Below are 19,900 nucleotides of genomic sequence, written 5' to 3'. Positions count from 1 at the left end.
ATGCATTGTCGGCATATAGTAGTGGGGTAGGTCGAGCGTTTTGCGGATGAATGACACCATTCATGCGGTTCAGTTAGTACTAGAACTAATATAATGGAGTATATTAGGCCATGTCAATTATGAGAAATTTAAATTCGGCAGTGAATTTGGTACAGTGATCGCGGCATTATGAGTTTATGACATTACATGATGAGTTATCTATTTTTCGTTTCTTCAGAAAGAGAGAATTTTCAGAAAGAGTCGGAGGAGGATGGAGGAAGACGACGACGGAGGCGGAGACCTAGCTAGGTGTGCGGGCAGCATCGGGAGCAGGAGCGCAGAATGTGTGTGCCTAGAAAGAAGCCTGGGAGGCCCGTACAAAAGGCTCGGAGTTTCTTAATCAGGAGCACCTTGCACGTAAATCTGTCTGCAATCTGAACCCTAGTTTCTTAATCCTCCTCGTCTCTCTTTTCTCAAACCAATAACCTTCTTCTCTCTCTGTCTCTCTCATCCCTGTGTGTGACAGTGTGTGAGATAGTAGTAGTAGAAGCAGCAGCAGCCGGGCGGGCAATCAGAACACCTGCTACAAGGAAAAGCGGCGGGGACAGCGGCGCCAAAGCGGCTCTGCCGTGACACCGTCGCAGGGGACACGCCCCGGCCGCATAGGGTTGCTCTACCTGATCTCGCTCGTCTGTCGTCTCTCCCTACCATCGTCATCATAATAGTAGCTTTCTTTTCGCCTCGTCCGTCGTCTCGTCTCTCCCCTTTGGCACCACACCACCACCCATCTCCCTGCACATCCATCCATCCGTTGAAAGCCTCTTTTCTCTGTGTGGGCATGAGCATCTTTTACAGTACTACTCCATGAATTACAATGATAAGTAACAACCTTTAGTTTCCAGTACAGTATCTATAGGTCAATTCCATGGTGAAACAAGGTCCAAAGGATGTGTAGAGACGATTGGAACTGAGTAGTGGGCCCAGGTAGGGTAGGTCTGCATGATTATGATAGTAGGTGCTTCCACGCGGAAAGGCGGAGGCCGTAGGCTGGTTGACGTGATGATAGGAGGGGCCTCGTCAGGTCAGGTGGCGTGCCAGCCCCTCACTAATCAGATTCCCACGCGCTAACCCAACAAAATCATCCCCTCGCCCCCCCCCCCCCCCCAGCTTTTTAACCCCCGCCGGCAGGCCAGCCGGCCGGCGGGGCGAGCTAATTACCGGCCGCGGTCAAACTGGAAGAATTAACGGCATGCTTGCTTGCTTGCTCCTAGCCATACGAATCATGATGCGTCGTGTATGTACGCCCTTGTGGGTTCAGAATGAAGCCGGAATCTGCTGCTGCAGCCATGAGTACAGACATGTTCAGTAGTGGTAGAAATGTACAGAGCAGAGTGGCGAGCTGAACTGAACTAGTGAGGAGGAGCAGGGTTCGTTATGCCACTGGGACTGGGACGGACGGAGCTGAGGAGAGCTTGGTTGCCGCAATCATGGCGTGGACGTGGAGGGGAGGGCGCAGCGGGAAAGGAGACACCCCTCGCGTGTTTCGCTCGCGCCCGGCATACACGGCCGCCGAAGCCGCGGCCGGCCGCCTTGTGCGCCCCGCCCTGGCCCGTGCGCGCGCACATGCGCGCGGCGGAGACAGTTATTATACGGCCGGGCCGGGGGTGGTGGACTGGTGGTGTACGCGTAGCCGGCCGGCCGCTTTCGTCCCCGGCGGCCACGCCAAAATACGCGGAATTATGCCCGCGCGCGCGCCCCGTTGCCATCATGGATGGACCTCACCTACCTCATGCCCTTCCGCAGCCGCTCCGCTCCGGCCGGCAGGACCCCGGCAGGTCGTCGCCGTCGCGCACGCGGCGGCGCCCGGCCAGGCCTCGGCAGTCGGCACTCGGCGGTCGGCACCACGACGACTCGCCGTTGCAGGGCGGGCCGACAGAGATGGACTTGGACTCCTTTGCATTTTGGCGAGGCCCATTAGACTAGCCTCGTCTAATGTCGTCAATTAGGCTGGCGAGTGAGCGTAGAATCCCCCTAGCCCACGCGAACGACGCTTGAGCAACTCCAACAGATTGATCTTTCCCTTTCCTATTTCTACCTTTTCTCAATATAGGGAATTGATGTTGAAAAAACCTACTCCAGCAGATTGATTTTCCATCTCCCTTTTCTCTTTATTTTTTCTCAATCCCCAATAATTTCTCTCCAATCCCCAATAGAAAGTAGAAACATCACATCTCCCTTTCTATATAGAAAGGGGGGAAATCAATCTGCTGGAGCACTTCTTCCATATATGTTGAAATTAAGATAGGGGATTTCCCTATATAGTGAGAAAGGAAGAAGGGATGGAACCAATGGCAAAAAAGACTACCCAATCAGGTGATGGCCATATGGAGGAGGCAGATGGAGGAAGGGAAGCGACCGGTCATGGGGCTACCGGCAATCTGTCGGGCGCTAATGAAAGCGCCCGGTAGGAACCATGATTCCCCTCATGGTGAATGGCCGTGGCAAGGGATAGCCACGGTCCGTTCAGGTGTTTGTCCAGATTGTCTGGACACTTAATCCCGAATGGGTGATGTTCTCAGGCTGTGGGAAGGATGTGATGGTTTCGCCTTCTGCTGAGGTGCGAATAGGTTGCAGTTGCAGGTGGCCTTTCCCTACAGACCTCTCTGTCTGCTTCTACCCTCCTGATCCCTACTTTGTCCTTGTAATGGTTCTAGTTACTTTGGTAATAAAAGAATGGAGCTGCTTTGTCTATGTGCCTGCATGTTTTCTGTTAAGATTTTCCCCATGGTTGTTGGCAATTTGTCTCAACCTGGAGGAGGTGACAGTGGGATCGGCGACCTCCTCGGATGAGGAGGATCGCCGGAAGCAATGAAAATTTTAGCTTGGAACTGCCGCGGACTTGGCAATGCCCGGGCAGTTCGGGCGCTTCTGGACATCCAGAGGCAAATAAAACCAGATGTGATGTTCCTTTCTGAAACACACTTGGGGAAAAATAAGGCAGAGAAGCTGCAAAGGAGAATGGGTTTTGATCAGCTGATAATTGACGAAAGTGATGGACGTAGTAGGGGGTTGCTGTTAATGTGGAGGAAGGAAATCAGCGTGCAAAAACAAGGAGTCACAAATAACTATATTGATGTGATTATTAATTAATGATGAGACTAGCTGGGATATATGGAGAACCGAACTGGGATCAAAAGGAGAAAACCTGGGAGGCTATACGTACACTCCATGAAAACATGAGCATGCCATGGTTAGCTCTCGGTGACTTCAATGAGATACTATTTAATTACGAGAAGGAAGGTGGAAGACCAAGACCACAAAGGCAGATGCAGGACTTCCATGATGCACTATCTGATTGTGAGCTGCTAGATATGGGCTATATTGGTGATATGTTCACATGGCAGAGGGGCAAAATAAGAGAACGCCTAGACCGTGGGGTAGTAAATTCTCAGTGGTATGGGCTGTTTCCCCATGTAAGATTAATTAACAGTGGTATGACAAAATCGGACCACAGACCACTGGTGGTTGATACTGACTACCTTTCAGGCGCACACACAGGAGATAGGAGTGGAAGAAAATGTTTTGAAGCAAGATGGTTGCAAGAGGAAACAGTGGAAGAGATGGTGAAGGCAGCATGGGCGAGAGCAGCAGCTCGGGGAGAGGGACCTACATTTATGCAAAAGGTGAATGATGTGCACTCAGAATTGCACATGTGGGACAAGAAGGTGCTGAAGGGTCCTATGAATAGAATAAAAGAACTTAAAGAAGACCTAGAAAAATTGCGTAGGGGGCAAATGACTGATGCAAACATCGCTGCACAAAAAGAAATTCTTGTGTGGTTGGAGCTATTACTCGAACAAGAAGAAATTTTTTGGATACAAAGGGCCCGGGCAAACTGGTTGAAACATGGAGATCGCAATACTGAATTTTTCCATAACTATGCGACTCAACGTAAAAGAAGGAATACTATAAAGGGCTTGGTGGATAATCTAGGAGTTTTGCATGAGGAAAGAGAAGCAATGTGCAAACTAGTACAATATTTCTTTGAGAGTTTATATACATCAGAGGTGCAGGACATTGATGCCTCAGTTCTGAATGATGTGCAAAAGAAGGTTTCTGTGGAGATGAATAGGGGGCTCACTGCTCCCTTTACACCGGATGAAGTTAGGAAGGCGTTGTTCAGCATTGATGACCTGAAAGCACCTGGGCCTGATGGACTTCATGCTGTGTTTTATAAAAGATTTTGGGATATGTTGGGGGGCGACTTGGTGCAGAAGGTTCTACAAGCGATTAACACAGCAACAATTCCGGAGGGATGGAATAATACCACCATTGTTTTGATCCCAAAGGTAGACAATCCTGATAAGGTATCTCAATTTCGACCCATAAGCTTGTGCAATGTGGTATATAAGGTTATTTCTAAAATTCTTTCGAGCAGACTTAAAGTTATCTTGCCGGAAATCATAAGGGATCATCAAAGTGCTTTTGTTCCCGGAAGATTGATTACAGACAACATATTACTTGCTTATGAAAGTGTGCATACAATAAAGAAAAAGAGGGGGGAAAAGGGTCTTTGTGCTGTCAAATTAGACATGCACAAAGCATATGACCGAGTAGAATGGTGTTTCCTGGAGAAAATTATGCTGAAAATGGGCTTTGATCGTAGATGGGTGAAAACCATAATGGCATGTGTTACTTCTGTTCAGTATAGTGTAAGATTCAATTCTATGGAGACAGAAGTTTTCAAGCCAACAAGGGGACTTAGACAGGGGGACCCCCTGTCTCCCTACCTGTTCTTGCTTGTTGCAGAAGGACTATCAAGCATGTTGAAAGGAGCAGAGGATAGGGGGAATTAGAGGGAATCAAAGTCTGTCGAAATGCGCCAATGATCTCACACTTACTATTTGCAGACGATTCTCTAATCCTAATGCATGCTGACAAATAGAATGCAGAGAGCTTGAAAGCTATACTAGATAGATACTGTAAAAACTCAGGCCAGATGATAAGTGGGGCGAAATCAAGCATATTTTTCAGTGAAAATACTGAAGTGGTGGTGAAGGGAGAGATTTGTGAAGCTCTGAATATTATGACTGAATCCTTAAATGATAAATATTTGGGACTCCCAGCCCTCGTTGGAGCAGATCGGAGTGATTGTTTTCGCCATCTTATTGATAGAGTTCGTGTTAGAACAAATGGATGGAAGGAGAAGCAGTTAAGCATGGGAGGAAAGGAAGTGCTTATCAAGTCCATTGCTCAAGCCGTTCCAGTATATGCGATGATGGTGTTTAAAATCCCAAAAAATATTTGTAAAGGGATCTCGGATGCCATCTCACAATTCTGGTGGGGCGACGACGATGAACACAAGAAAATTCATTGGAAAGCATGGTGGAAATTATGTTTCCCAAAAAAAAGAGGAGGTATGGGGTTCAGAGATTTACACAGCTTTAACATCGCAATGCTTGCAAAACAAGTATGGAGGCTGCTAAGTGATCCTGATTCCCTTTGCGCTAGAGTGATGAGAGCAAGGTACTACCCTGATGGGAAACTTTTGAATGCAAAGCTGAAAAGTGGGAGCTCTTATACTTGGCAAAGTGTCCTCGCTGGACTAGAATGTTTCAAACGTGGCTGCATTTGGCGAGTGGGGGATGGATCTCAAATAAATATTTGGGAAGACAATTGGATTCCATCAAGCCATAATCTGAAAATTCAAACACCTAGAGGTACCAATATTGTAAGGACAGTCAACGAACTAATAAATCCAGTGGATGGGAGCTGGGATGAGGACCTGATAAATTCTTTGTTTTGGCCAACTGATGTACATTGTATCCTTCAAATCCCTATCTCACCGGGAAGAGAGGATGTTGTTGCATGGCACCATAACCGAAATGGCTTGTTCACAGTCAGGTCTGCCTATCATTCTCAATGGGAATATAAATTTGAAAGGGGAAGAACAGGAGAAGCAAGTGGAGTGGGAGATAACCCAGTGTGGGACAAGCTATGGAAGCTTGACCTTCCAGGGAAAATCAAAATATTTGGTTGGCGTGTCTTACATGGAATGATCCCTTGCAAAGGTGTTCTAGCAAACAAACACATTGGAAACCAAGGAAGCTGTCCCCTATGCCCATCGGGATGTGAAGATATCAAACACATGTTGTTTACATGTGACAGAGCGCGAGAGGTTTGGAGATGTCTAGGAGTGTGGGACAGAATTGAGGAGGTGTTAAACATTGACCGATCAGGTTCTATCTTGATGGAGGAGATTATTCGAATAGGAGGGAAAATCCCAGCCCTGAATAATGTGGGTTTAGTGGAACTAGTGCTAACAGCTGGATGGTATATTTGGTGGGAGAGAAGGAAATATGTGCCCGGAGAAAGCATTCAAACCCCTTTCATATCAGCAATGTCGATTGCAGCATTGACTACCAATTACATGATGTCCTTGAGAAAAACATCTAATATACGCCAAGGATGGAAGAAACCCCCAGAAGGTAAACTGATGGTGAATGTGGATGCAACCTTTGACACTAATACGGGAAGTGGGAGTACTGGAGTTATCATTAGAGATGAGAAAGGACAATGGGTCGCAGCTGCTCATAGCTTCTTACCACACGTAGTTGACGCCCCAATGGCAGAGGCGTACACACTTAGAGAAGGTCTGATGCTGGCGCAACGTATAGGATGCAATAGGTTCATTATCCAAACTGACTGCATGCAGGTTGTCGAAACGATGAAGGATGGTGGGTTCTCGGCAACAGCGGTGATGGCAATCTATGATTATTGCTTTCTCCTGTGGAGCGGATTCGATAGTATATCCATTGAACATTGTAATAGGGAGGCTAATCGGGTAGCTCATGAGCTTGCTAGGAAAGCTTTTTCTTTGAAATCTTCTTGTACTTGGGTTGATGATCCCCCTAGTTTCATTCTGAATGTACTAGTGAATGATGTAACTACATTATCAGATCAATAAAGCTCGCCCGTTTGGCTTTCAAAAAAAAAAACTTGGTCAAGTGGGCTATAAGCTATTAAGTTGTTTATTATTGAGCTATTTGGAGGGAACTGAATATGGAGAAGGTGAGATGCAGATTGGCTAGCCAGGAGTCTGTCAGAGCATGTTCAATAATAGAGCTCGTTATTATCTTTTAAGTTTGTAAGAGACATCTCTCATGCAATATGTTGTCTCTTCCAATGGATCCCTAATCACTTTCTGTTTTTTTCTCTCTCCACTTCATTTACTTTCACTGCCTAGGAGCGTGTGAAGAAACATCTCTTACATAAGAGCTTTTTCTCCAACTTTTAACTTTTCTCTCTCTACCACATAAGCAAATAAAGGGCTATAAGTCCCTTGTTGTACTTGCTCTCAGGATGTTCTTGTCCTTGATTTGGGAGATGGAGGAGCGAATGCAGTTGAGAGTAGTTACATTACTATGGCAGTGGTGGCTAGAAAGAAATCGGGTCCGGGAAGGCGAGAGGAGGCAATCAATTTCAGAGCTGACCTATGCTATTGTGATCTAGTCTGACGAATTTCTGAAAATAGGAAGCAAAGAGCACCTGGTTCGGAGTAGCCCTTCCAAACGCTGGTGCAAACCAGTGGGAGACACTCTGAAAATTAATATCGATGGTTCATATATTGTGGAAACAAGCTGTGGCGGCTGGGGTTTTGTCACTAGAGATGTAGAGGGAGCAGCCATACATGCTGGTGCTTGAGGTATACCTTGTGCGATGGATGCATTTCATCCCAAGGTTTTGGCTTGTCGAGCTGGTCTGAAAGCGGCAATTGAAAAGGGGATGTCCAGAATCGCGGTGGAGACGGATTCTAAGATGCTTCGCTTGGCTCTTAGAGCATCTCTAGCTCAGCATGCATATTGGGCTCCTATTTTTTTTCATTTGTTTGCTGGCCTGCAAAAAATAGGGACCCAAAATTAACTCATACTCCAGCCCAAGACCCTATCCAACCCAGAATTCCAAGATTCGCAGCTGGAGCGCACCGCCCCGCCCGCGCGCCGCCTCTCCGGCGCTCCGCCCGCGCCCTGGAGCGCACCTCCGCCACCGGCGACCTCCCACCCGTCGCTTGAACTTCGCGGCGTGCACGGCCAAGGACGGCCGCGGCTGTGAGGGCTGCGGCGGCGCGCGCTTCGTGCCGTGCTGGGAGTGCGGCAGCAGCCGGCGCAAGGTGGTGGCGGAGGAAGGCGGCCATCAGGTGGAGAGGTGCGCCAAGCGCAACGAGAACGGACTCATGATGTGCCCACTCTGCCATTGAATCTATCTTATGGATCATCCTCCATCAGGTGAAGCCTGCAATTTGTCCAGAATGTTAGTTTCTCCAGAATGAAACCTGATAAATCTCTGATTCTTGAATCCACTCAGAAGCCTGCAATTTGTTGGACACGAGCTACTAAAAAGAATTCTCCAGAATGTATTCCTGCAATTTGTCCAGAATGTGTAGCAAGAAATGTTCAGCTTCATCAGGAATGTTTACCCCATTTTCAGTTATCAAAGCACGGTTCCCTACCTGAATAAAGGATAGCTGCATCCTTCAACTCACCAAAATTTTCTTCCCGTTGATCCAACATTGGATCCCTTTGCCAGGCAAAGCAGAAAAGTCTGTGACTTCCAGTAGCCACTGGGAAAGAATCTCTTCTTTTCTTTTCTTAATGCTGTCTTTTGCTGAGGGAAGTTTACCAAAGAAATGGAAATGAAATGCATAATCCAAGATAGCTTTTGCAAGTGGGTGCTCACTGCTTGCCTTAAGTACAGAAAACAAAATCTCAATATGTGCTATGCTTGAGCTACTGCTTCATCCTTTTTTTTTTTTGCCAAAGAAACTAAATTGATTACCATATTCTTCACAAGCTATGTGTATAACTTATGTGTTTTGTTTCTATGGCAGATGTCAAGGTTTGGAAAAAGTCTTCATCAACGATGGGATGAAGACGACGAATCTGATGACGATGACCTCCTAATTCTTGCTGGTCTTATTGAGGGCTCAAAGAGGAACACGCGGAAGAAGAACTTTCGTGGATCTTTGCCTGGTCGTCACAGCGTGCGGAGGGGCGTCTTGGGGGGTCATGATGGTATATTCAGGGACTACTTTGCGGACCCGTGCATATACAACAACAAGCATTTCAGAAGGAGGTTCTGGATGTCCAAGACTCTCTTCCTGCGGATCGTGGCTGCAGTGGAGTCTCACGATGACTACTTCCGTCAGAAGCCCAATGCCGTTGGAGCTCTTGGGGCTTCTCCAATCCAGAAGTCTATTGCTGCCGTTCGGATGCTTGCCTATGGTGTTTCGGCTGATTTCCTGGATGACTACGTCAGGTTGGGAGAGAGCACCATCATCGAGTGCCTAAAACATTTTGTGAAAGCTGTCGTTGAAGTTTTCAGTGAACAATACCCGAGGCCCCCAATGCCGAGGACACAGCTAGATTTATGGCCATTAATCACGCAAGAGGGTGGCCAGGCATGCTTGGCTCCATTGACTGTATGCACTGGAAGTGGGACAAGTGCCTGACTGCTTGGAGGGGTGCATACACAGGGCATAAGGATGGGCCGACCATGATTCTTGGGGCTGTTGCATCTCAAGATTTATGGATTCGGCACGCATTTTTTGATCTTCTTGGTTCTCTCAACGATGTCAATGTGCTTCGGCGTTCTCCACTTTTCCAGAGTCTGACTTCCGGGACAGCACCAGAATTGGAATACATTGTCAATGGAAACAAGTACAACATTGGTTACTATCTTGCCGATGGGATATATCCACCCTGGGCAACTTTTGTGAAAGCTTTCCATAGTCCCCAAGGGAACAAGAAAACCTACTTCACAAGGGCACAACAAGCAGCGAGAAAAGACGTCGAGAGGGCTTTTGGGGTACTCCAGTCTCGATTCGCAATGGTGCGGGGCCCTGCGAGGTTATGGAGTAAGGAAGATCGTTGGTATATCATGCAATGTTGTGTACTCCTGCACAACATGATAGTTGAACATGAGCGTGAGGAGCCCGACGATTTTAACTACCATCAAGAGCCGAACGGTATCTGTGTGTTGAAGCCCAAGGACTACGAGCATCGTGATCCTCTTCTTCTAAATGACTTCCTCAAGATACACGAAGAAATTGAGGACAGGTCGTCACATGAGCGACTTCGGGATGATCTAGTAGAGCATCTATGGGCAAGATATAGTGCTAGGTAGTTGCTAGGTAGTTATACATGTGGGTTTGTACTCTGAATTCATGTTATACATCTGCAATAAAAAATAGAAGATACTGCATCTTTCCTATTATACATCTGCTCTGTTTTCTATCGTTCTTATCCTGATTCTGTGATGCGAGTTCTGTTCTGGAGGGCTTGTTCGTGGAGAATTTCTGCTTGTTTCGTAGTGTTGGATCACAGATACATTTCCATGAAACTTGGCACAGCAGTTCGTGGAAGCCCCTGAAGTTGTGGAAATGTGCGGCGATCCTCTCCCAGTACGCTTTGCCTGACTGGTCAGTCCCTGTGATAGCGTCATTGCTGATACTTATCCAAGACTTGCAAAGCTGGATATTTTCTTCCTGACTGTAGTTGCTGCCCCGCTTGGATGCTCCTTTCGCACAACTAGTTGGAGTGACATCTGGCTGCACTGATAGTTCCAAATTGCCATCCTCATCCTGGGTCATGAGATTTGTGTAGTACGGTGGATCCTACAAACCACAAGAGACATATTATTGCATCATCATATTAATATCAATAACTAGATTCAGAAATAGCTGAAAATATACTAGTTCAAACCTGCTAATATACTATGAACAAAGGTGCTAAATTTTAGAAGGACAGAAAAAATGAATACATACATTTGCAGAGCAGTCCGGTGTCCAATCAAACATCGGCTCTGAGGTACCGGCGGCCTCGTATCCCATCACAGCTGGTGATGACGACGTGCTGCGGGTGTTCGAGCAGGTGGTGGCACCGGGTGGTGGTGAAGCAGGTTCCGTGAAGGTCACCGTCAGAGGGTCGTGTCGAGGAGCACCACGAGGAAAGAGCACTTCTTGGCGACGAGGAAGGCCGGAGTGGAGCACTTCTTGGCGACGAGGAAGGCTGGAGTTGGGCACTTCTTGGCGACGCGGAAGGACGGAGTTGGAAGGATTGGCAGTAGGCAGCGGAGCTGGCGCGATGAAGGTTCGACGACGGCTCTTCGCCGGGTTACCCGCCGTTGGCAGTGGAGGGCGCACGCCGCTGGAGGTGCCTCCATGAGATCCGGAAGGCCTCTGCTCCATGTCGAGAAGGGGGCGGGTTGGTGGAGGCGGCGCTGGCCGTCCCTTACGTGGAGGAGGCTGCGGCTGCTCCATGCCATGTGCCTGCATGGCCCACAGAATGAGCTGCAAGAAAAACATCAGTTAGTTTGCATCAACAATATGGGACAATCTAAACATGAAAATATAATCCATGTAACAAATTTGCATGATACTATGTAGCGCAAGTAGATTTGAATATCATCATCCGTGTAACTGTGTTCTTTCCTAATCTCAGGGGAAAAAAGTAATTTGCTCTTCGATTATGCAACGCATTTTCACGATTAATGATCAGCATGTGGTAGGTTCTCAATCAGAAGCCTCTGATCCCGACAAATTACATGTATTTCTAGACCATGAATTCCGCAGAATACTGTATACTAAATATACAACTAATAATGCCCAAAGTTGGATTCAATTCAGAATTGCTCAATAACTAACAAGCATTACAAATTTACTACCCCAAAATTTGTGCAGCAAGGAACGACAGGCAACCTTGCTTGAAGGGCACCGAACACTATGCTAGCAACGGCATGTGCAGCAACAGGATCCCGCAGCACCCACAGGCGGCGGCGGCGCAGCAGCAGCAGGCCGGGGACTCGGCCGGTGCGGAGTCGCTCCGGCAGGAGCTCAAGACGCAGCGGCTCAAGGTGAAGCAAGGACTCCAATCATACATCTTTGCCTGAAGAAAGGATCGCTGAATCCTACACGGTCATCAATAGCTTCTCTGAACTATTGAAGGTAATATTTCAAAGTAATACATTTTTCTCTCAATCATATATGGACCATTATGTTGAATTATTGTTTTTCTAATTCTCAGGGAGCAATGACAGATGCTGTTTTTGGTGAATTTTAGTAGAGATCATATCCCATATGCACTCAGCAGAATGGCTCAACAGCATCATTGGCCATCATGTTCAGATTGTTTTGGTTTTCTAGTTCAGTGCAATCGTAGGACAGTTGCAGGGTTGCAGTAGTATGCAACATTTTGTTCAGACATATGAGCTTGCAGTAATCAGCAACATCTTTTTTATGGATTTCATTCACGATATCATCCCAGATCAATTTACAACACAATAACAATCTTTACAACTTTTATAGTTACACTATTTAGTAGCACTTGAAACAATTTTCATAACTGATAGCAGTATACAAGCATACTGCAGTCTCCCCTCTGAATCTTTTAGTCCACCAACGAGCTTCCATGGGCAACAGAGGTTGCGGCCACGAAGCTGGAGGAGAAGCGGCGCATCATGGCCAGGAGGCTGGAGCAACTCCTGCGGACGCCGAAGGCCGCCGCCACCCTTAGGGAGGAGCGCCGGCACCACATCTTGCTGGAGGCCGCCAACGCCAAGCTGGAGTGCGAGCTCAGCACCTGCCTGTCTTCGCAGAGATGAAGCTGCTGCGCCGCTGCGGATGCGGGAGATGGAGAAGGAGTGCCGGATGCTGCAGATGGCCGAGGTCTCCGACGCCGAGGTGAGGAACGGCACCGGATCAGGGAGAGGAGGGTCGCCACGGTGAGGCACTCCGAGCGTCTCGGCGGCGGCCGGTTGCAGGAGTCGCTGACTGGGCTGCTGTGGGCCGAGAACAGGCCTGTGAGATTGGAGTTGGCTGGTTTCACGGTTGGCGCTTTTTTCTTTTTTATATTAAAAAAAATCAAAATTTCAAAAATATATGTCCGTTTTGAAAATTTTCAAAAATATACCCCGGTCGCCCTATGGGGGGCGACAGACCCTAAATGTAATTTTTTTCTTCAAATTTGTAACGAGGTCCCTGGCCGGGGGCGCGCGCGTGCAAGGGGGCCTGTCGCCCCCCCCCCCTCGGGCGACCGGTGGGCCACGTCCACAGGCGCTACAGGGGGGCCTGTCGCCCCCCCCCTCGGGCGGCCGGGTCTTGCCCCCCTATATAAGCATTCTACCCCTATTTCCTCCTCATTTGAGCCCAAAAATTCTATCAAAAATCCAGAAAAAAAGAGAGGGGTGAGGAGAAGGGAAGCGGCGAAGCCCTGCCGGATTCCGCACTTGTGATCTGCAGGTTAGTACATTTAGTTTATGTATTTTTCCATTGGTATTGTAGAGTAATTTAATTTAATTAGTGCTATAGTAGAACCATTTAAGTAGGAGTTTAATGATACTTTAGTTACGTAGTAGTAAATTAGTTTAGAAAATTAGTACTACGCATTTATTATTACAATTGCAGTATTATTAGAGACGTGTTTATAAATTAATTACGATTTAGAATAGAATTTCGCATATGCAGTATAGAATTTGAGTGTCATCACGTAGTTATGAATACTTATATGTTGTAGTTGAATTCCATACTTAGTTTTTACGGATTATTGAATAAGGTAGTGAAGTAAAGAGTATAACTCGATAAGTATTCTGTGATATACAGATATGTCAAGCAAGATGCAGTTTCAAGTATTTTATGGTGACTACAATGTTTTGTATGGGCCAAATGGAGTAAATCTTTCTGCCTTTAAGTGCACATCTAGCGCCATAGATAAACCTCTGGAAAGGAGTTTTGGTTCCATATGTAAGTGGCTGCAGCGTGGGTTCCGTGTTGATCCGTTGACACATGTGATCACCATCCAGTCTCTTGTTAATTGGGAGGTAGAAAGTGAATTATGGGAATTGATGATGATACACAGCACTGATGACTGGCAGAAGTACATGCAAGCAGCTCTAGAGCATGGGTGGCTTCTGGCCATTCTTGTTCAAATCCGGGAGAAGACACAAAATGAAATCCAACATTGTGTAGATCAAGGAACTCCGAGTATTCGAATAGAGACCAATTATGTTGAGCAAGATGAGTCAGAAGAGACAGAGAACCAAAACATGGGACCACAGGGCCTTGCTGATGAGGGAGAGAGGATACATAGCATTGTGGACGAGATGGAGGCAGAAGACCAAATCGCAATAGAGATGGAAGAATATGAGGGCTCATCTGATGACGAGCAGTACTCATTGCCAAAAGAGTGGAAAGAGCATGGTTTTGGCAGTCATGTCGCAGAAGACGTACGAAATCAGGAGTGAGAGTATAGAGGGAATGAGATAGTGCAATATGCAACATATCCAAACATTGAAGCCGTAAAAGATGCTGTGAGACTATGGGCAATATCATTGAAATGAGAATTCAGAGTCGTAAAGTCTGGCAGTAAAGAATATGAGGTGAAGTGTGTGAATGATGGATGTCCATGGCGAGTACATGCATTTAAGGGAAAATGGAAGTCGAACTGAAAATGTTCCATTGTGACAGAGCACACTTGTTTGCTGTCAGAAGTTCTTCCCTCGCATCGCAATATATCATGCGACTTTGTTGCAAGGCAAATGTATGGGTTTATTATGGACAACCTAAATTATGAGCCAAAAATAATTGTTCGACACATTGAGCAGACTTACCAGTACACCATTAGTTATTTGAAGACATGGCGGGCTAAACAAAGGGTGTTCGAGATGCGGTTCGGCACATACGAGGCATCATATGATAACCTACCTCGTATGTTATCCCAGGTTGCTGCTAGAAATCCTGGAAGCTTTTATGACACAAACCTCGTACCAGCCGTGACTAGGGGGCAAAGCATTCTGCAACGAGCCTTCTTTTGCCTAGGTGCCTGTGTTAGGGCATTTCAGTGTTGTCTTCCGGTGATCTGCATTGATGGCACATTTCTGACTGGAAGGTATAAATATCAGATACTCACCGCAATCGGGGTAGATTGCAACAACCAAATAGTTCCGCTCGTATTTGCATTTGTTGAGAATGAGAACTTAGACAGTTGGATAGGAATTGGAGTCTCGTTTTTGCTGACTTCAGAGGATCTGATTCCCCAACTGGAGGCCTTATTCATGAGATCAAGGTGCTGGTTTCATCAAATTTGGTGTCTTTCGATATTTTGTATTGTCCTCGAGTCTGTAACAGGGTTCACAAAACCATTGGGAACCGGTTCGGTTTGACCGGTTACCGGTCAAACCGGTTCGGGCCGGTTTCGGTTTGGGCCGGTATCAAACCGGCCCAAATTCAAAATTCAAATTTGAATTAAAAAATGAAAAATTCCTTAAAATATTTCAAGGTGCGACGAATCTAATGGTGTCAAATTTTCTCAAAAAATCGTTCATTTAGTATAGTTTGCGGGGATTTGAAGTTAAATAAAAAAACGTGCATACAAAAGTATACAAATATAATGTAAAAGTAGTACAAAAGAGGATTAGAGGGTTCATTTAGTCTAAAACATGTTATACAAGTATTCATTTAGTATACTTTGCGGGCATTTGAATTTAAACCAAAAAAGAAAAAAAATAAATTTGGCGGGTTACCAGTCAAACCGGCCGGTAAACCGGTCAAATCGACCGGTATACCGGTATGAACTGTTTGCACAGAGGATTTTAAATTCAAATTTGACTTCGACCGGTTTGGACGGGTTTCCGGCCAAACCGGTCCGGTATACCGGTACTGGACCCCGCCGGTTTGGCCGGACCGGTCGGTAACGTAAACCGGTCTGTAACAGTGTGGCGCATGCTTTGGCAGTGCGTGGGTGTAAGTGCTCTCCAAATTCCGTTCTGCTCTGGGACGGAGTGCCTACGGGCAAGGAGAACTTGGTGGCCGAGGAGTCCCTCGCGCCGCTCATTTAATGGAATCACTATTCCCATAAAAAACAATCTATCTCTATCACTGTAGAAAAGATCTCAAAGTACTCATAGATATGCTTTTAAATCAACCACTTCTACTATTGTTACTATACGAGCTCACACATGTTTAACTAGGCCAGCAGCGCGCTTCGCCGCGCCCCGTCTCTCCATCCCACGCGCTCCGCCGATGTAAAGCAGAAAGGAAAAAAAGGAAAAAAATCTCTCTCCCTCGGCTCTCTCCGACTACGGCGGAGGGTGGGGGCCGGCCGGCCGTCAGCGCAGCCCTCTTCCCTCGCTAGCCTCCAGCTCCCCCCCTCCTTCCTCCCGGCCTAGAGCTCCCTCCCGACCTCGAGCTCCCTCCACCCTCTGCAGCGTGGCGATGGCGGCGCGGAGGCCCGCGCACGGCGGCGGCACGACGAATGCCCGCGCGCGGCGGCGGTCTAGTGGAAGCCCGCGTCAAGCTTGGCCGCCTCAAGCTCAGCCGCTTCGAGCTCGGCGGATCTGCGGGCACGGCTGGCTCTGCTCCCTCTCTCACGGCGGAGCCGGGGCGACCGCGGCGGAGCTCCTTGCTGCGGAGCCGGGGCGGCCGCGGCGGAGCTCCTTGGCTGCACGAGGCGGATCTGGGCCTCCCTCTCTTCATCCTCTCTCACGCCGGCCACCCCGCTCGTGATCTCCCCGCGCCGCCGCTGGACCAAGCGCCGCCGGCCGATTCCAGGCGCGGCCGCCTGGATCCGAGCGCTGCCTGTCACCGCGCGTGCTCGGGTGGGGCGTCCCCGAGAGCCATGTCTAGGAACCGGCGCCTCCGCGTCCAGGAACCGGCGCCGCCGCCGGCCCTCCCCACCCGCTCCTCCGCATCGGTCTCGATTCGGTGGGTGTGGCCCTGGCGGAGAGCGGCGTGGCCTCTGGCCGACTTGGCGGCGCGCCGGTGCGTCCATCGGGCGCCTCTGCCTCCTCGCCCAAGTGTCGCCACCAAGGCGAAAACGAAAGGGGCGGAGGGAGAAGCGGCGGCGGCCCGTGACGCCGGGGTAAACGGAACCCTCTGGGACCCACAGCAGGTGAGGCAGCGGACCAACCCTAGCGAGGACCCGCTGCAGGGAACAACACCCAATCCAGGGACCGCGTCGGGCGTGTCTCGCCACGTGTCGCTCCGCGGAGGCACAGTCGCTGCAAGGGGTTCTTCTCTAGGGTGTATAGTATATACAGTATTTGTGTGCCATCGTATCGACTACGTGTGTATGCACGAAGTGGTAAAATTATTGATTTCTATTCTGAACATGTAGCTTAAACTAAGATTCAAGTAAACTCTAAATCAAACAAGCAAAAGAGAAAAAAACTATAAATAGATGAAAGAAAAAGGAGCAAAGGGAAATTGGCAACTAGATAGAGTCGCATCACAACCTAACTGGATAAATTTTACCAAATATCTATATGGGTATTTTGTTATTTTTTAGGAGAATATGGGTATTTTGTTAGAATATGAACAAATGAAAAAGAGTACAATTTTGATTAGCTACATATGGCCACAAATTCCTAGCAAATATTTGTATAACCCAATCTAAAACTAGAATGCATTAACCACAATCTGCACCCTCAAAATCAAGTCTTTAGTTAGGATTTTTTTTTCTTAAAAGAGGGGATTGACTCATTAGCTGTACACTCACCGTATTACGATGTGTTAAACCACTTGTGCAATTTAGAAGCCCTACTAGTAGGTATATAAAACGTACTACTATGTCTGATCTTTTCACAAAATCCCACAAGACAAAGGATCAAGAATTCACAGGACACATGGTGATTAATAGCGTCAAGCAATTTACCGTACACTAGTTAACAAGAACAATCAACGGAACAATATTCAAACAACATTCAAGCCCAATCAGTTTCTCGACCCGTCAAGATCACGAGCTAACACCGGGGTTCCATTGGCCGACCCTTCAGGCTCTCGCATGATGCATTGATCCATCAGTGGCCGACGACGACGAGCTGGTCATCGTTGGGCACGTCGGGGTCGTTGTAGTCGTCGTCGCTGTCGGTGTCGGGCGCGCCGGCGGGCGCCTTGGCGGTGACGCTGAAGCCCTCCTCCTCCTGGTTCTCCGGGTCGTGCACGGCGCCGACGCGGCACGCCTTGTCGTTCACGGCGCCGGGCTCGCACTTGGGCTTCGCGGCGCCCGACGACACCGCCGGCGGCGTCTGCGGGGCGGGCGTGCCCGCGGCGTCGGAGAGCAGCGCGCACGCCAGCGCCACCGCCAGCGCCACCAGCAACCACGCGCGCACGGGCGCCGCCGCCATGGTTGGTCGTCGGTTGGATGTTGATCTCGCTACTAGCTAGCTCACCGGCGGCCCAGCAGGACCAGGGTCACAGGTCGCGGAGTGGGAGGAACCGGGGATTCGCGAGGGCGATCGATGGGGGTGGAGTGATGATGGCGCAGGAGCGTTGGGAATTCATGGCGCATTAACAGGGGATTTAAGGGGAGGTTGGCTCTGCATGGCTCAACAGCTAACGTTCAGGAGGCACCGCGAACGAGTTCTTGCCGTTCTGTGGATGGTGGCCCTTGTTTACAGGGACAAAACAGTTGCTAACTTGAGGCCAACCTGACTTTTTTTTCTTCTCTTTTTTTTTTTCTTGAGACCCAACCTGTTGCTAACTTTAGCTGTGGAAAAAAGATGGCCTGGCGGTGAGCTATAAAAAAACTACTTTAAGCTGTGAAAATTTTTTGCAACGGCGCTAGTGGGCGCTCCTTCGCTACCCCATCCCCACTTCGGCCTACACCCTGCGTCAAGCTAGGGGACGGCGTTGCTCCTCCGCCCTCCCCAAGTGCCCGACGCGGCCTCCATTGGCGGATCCAGGTCACAGCCATAGGGGGGGCTGAAGCCTTCTTCTTCCTCTTGTTCTTCTTCTCCCTTCACTTTCTCCTCCTCTAGCTCCCCTTGTTCCAATGGAGGTTGCAGCCCGTAGGAGGGCTGGAGCCCCCCCCCGTGGATCCGCCACTAGCGGCCTCCACCCACCATGATCCAAGGGATGGTGACGTTGGAGCCGCCAACCCCCACTCCCCCGTCCTCATTCCATTTCATTTGAGCTGCCGGTAGCCGCTACCGGTGCAAGAATCATCACGTGCTGCCGGTGGCGCCATCTAGGGTTCGATGGGAGTGGAAGGGGAGAGGAGAACGAGAAAGCGAGTCGGGCTCTTTGAGAGGGGGTGAATTCTGTCGATCATGGTAATTTTGTCCGGTAGAAAATGTGTTTCACGGTATGGCTAACGGAATTGACGGCGATAACATTTTGGGAGTGAAAGGGTGTCAAATTAGGAACGAAAAAATTTAGAGGGTCCAGGAAGGAACCAATCAATTTTTCCAGTGTCAAATAAGAAATTTCTCTCTTTTTGATATAAGTTCAGCTATGAAACCTTGGACCAACAGAACAAAGGGAACCAGTACCGTACTGCTATGTCCTCGGATGAACCAGCTTGGCAGTCAGTCGTCACAGTTAAGGGGCACTGAACTGCACGCATGACATCCATGCGTCGGCCATGCCCCTCTGCACGACTGCCCGTCCGATCGTGCGAGTTCGTGGAACACGAAGGCCGGCCAAAAAGCAACAACCGTATGGGCGTACGGCGGCGGCCACGTTCGTCGTGCCCTGCAGATCAACGGCGCGGCCGGTCGTCCCGTCCATCCGGCACGGCCACCGGCTTTGATCCCGGATCCGCAAGCACGATACCGGCGCCGGCCGCCCCACCCTGCTTTGATCCGCGAGCATCGACGACGACACAGGGCAGGCATCCCATCCGTCCGGCGCACGCATCGCGCGCGGCGCAATCAAGGCCGCGACGGCGACGCGGAACCGACACCCACCGCCGTGTCTCGCTCCGCCCGCCCGCCGCTCTTCCCCAGCAAGCTAGCTCGCACACGCAACGCAAGCGGCCCGCATCATCATCATTCATCTCGTCGTCGTGTTCCCCTGGAAGCCAAGCTGCTAGACTGTCGCTGCTCGATCATGCTCTCCGCCCGCCCGCCCGGCCTTGCTACCTGGTGGTGG

The 19,900-nt window shown here is 48.9% G+C and overlaps 2 protein-coding genes across 2 annotated transcripts; both read right to left on the bottom strand.

Annotated features, from left to right (window-relative positions):
- Nucleotides 1–10,151: 10,151 nt before the first annotated feature.
- Nucleotides 10,152–10,863, bottom strand: LOC120671244. Its single transcript, XM_039951526.1, has 2 exons — nucleotides 10,802–10,863; nucleotides 10,152–10,651 (listed from the first exon to the last, which is right to left on the bottom strand). The coding sequence occupies exons 1-2, from the start codon at nucleotides 10,832–10,834 to the stop codon at nucleotides 10,205–10,207; spliced, it is 480 nt and encodes a 159-aa protein (XP_039807460.1). The 5' UTR covers nucleotides 10,835–10,863; the 3' UTR covers nucleotides 10,152–10,204.
- Nucleotides 10,864–17,630: 6,767 nt separating this feature from the next.
- On the bottom strand, nucleotides 17,631–18,390 carry LOC120670426. The gene has a single exon (XM_039950523.1). The coding sequence runs from the start codon at nucleotides 18,151–18,153 to the stop codon at nucleotides 17,827–17,829; it is 327 nt and encodes a 108-aa protein (XP_039806457.1). The 5' UTR covers nucleotides 18,154–18,390; the 3' UTR covers nucleotides 17,631–17,826.
- Between the last annotated feature and the right edge of the window lie 1,510 nt (nucleotides 18,391–19,900).

The sequence above is a fragment of the Panicum virgatum genome, chromosome 4N, assembly GCF_016808335.1.
Source record: "Panicum virgatum strain AP13 chromosome 4N, P.virgatum_v5, whole genome shotgun sequence".
Taxonomy (NCBI): domain Eukaryota; kingdom Viridiplantae; phylum Streptophyta; class Magnoliopsida; order Poales; family Poaceae; genus Panicum; species Panicum virgatum.
Note: the sequence above shows the minus strand (reverse complement) of the source record. Positions and strands in the feature narration are given on the sequence as shown.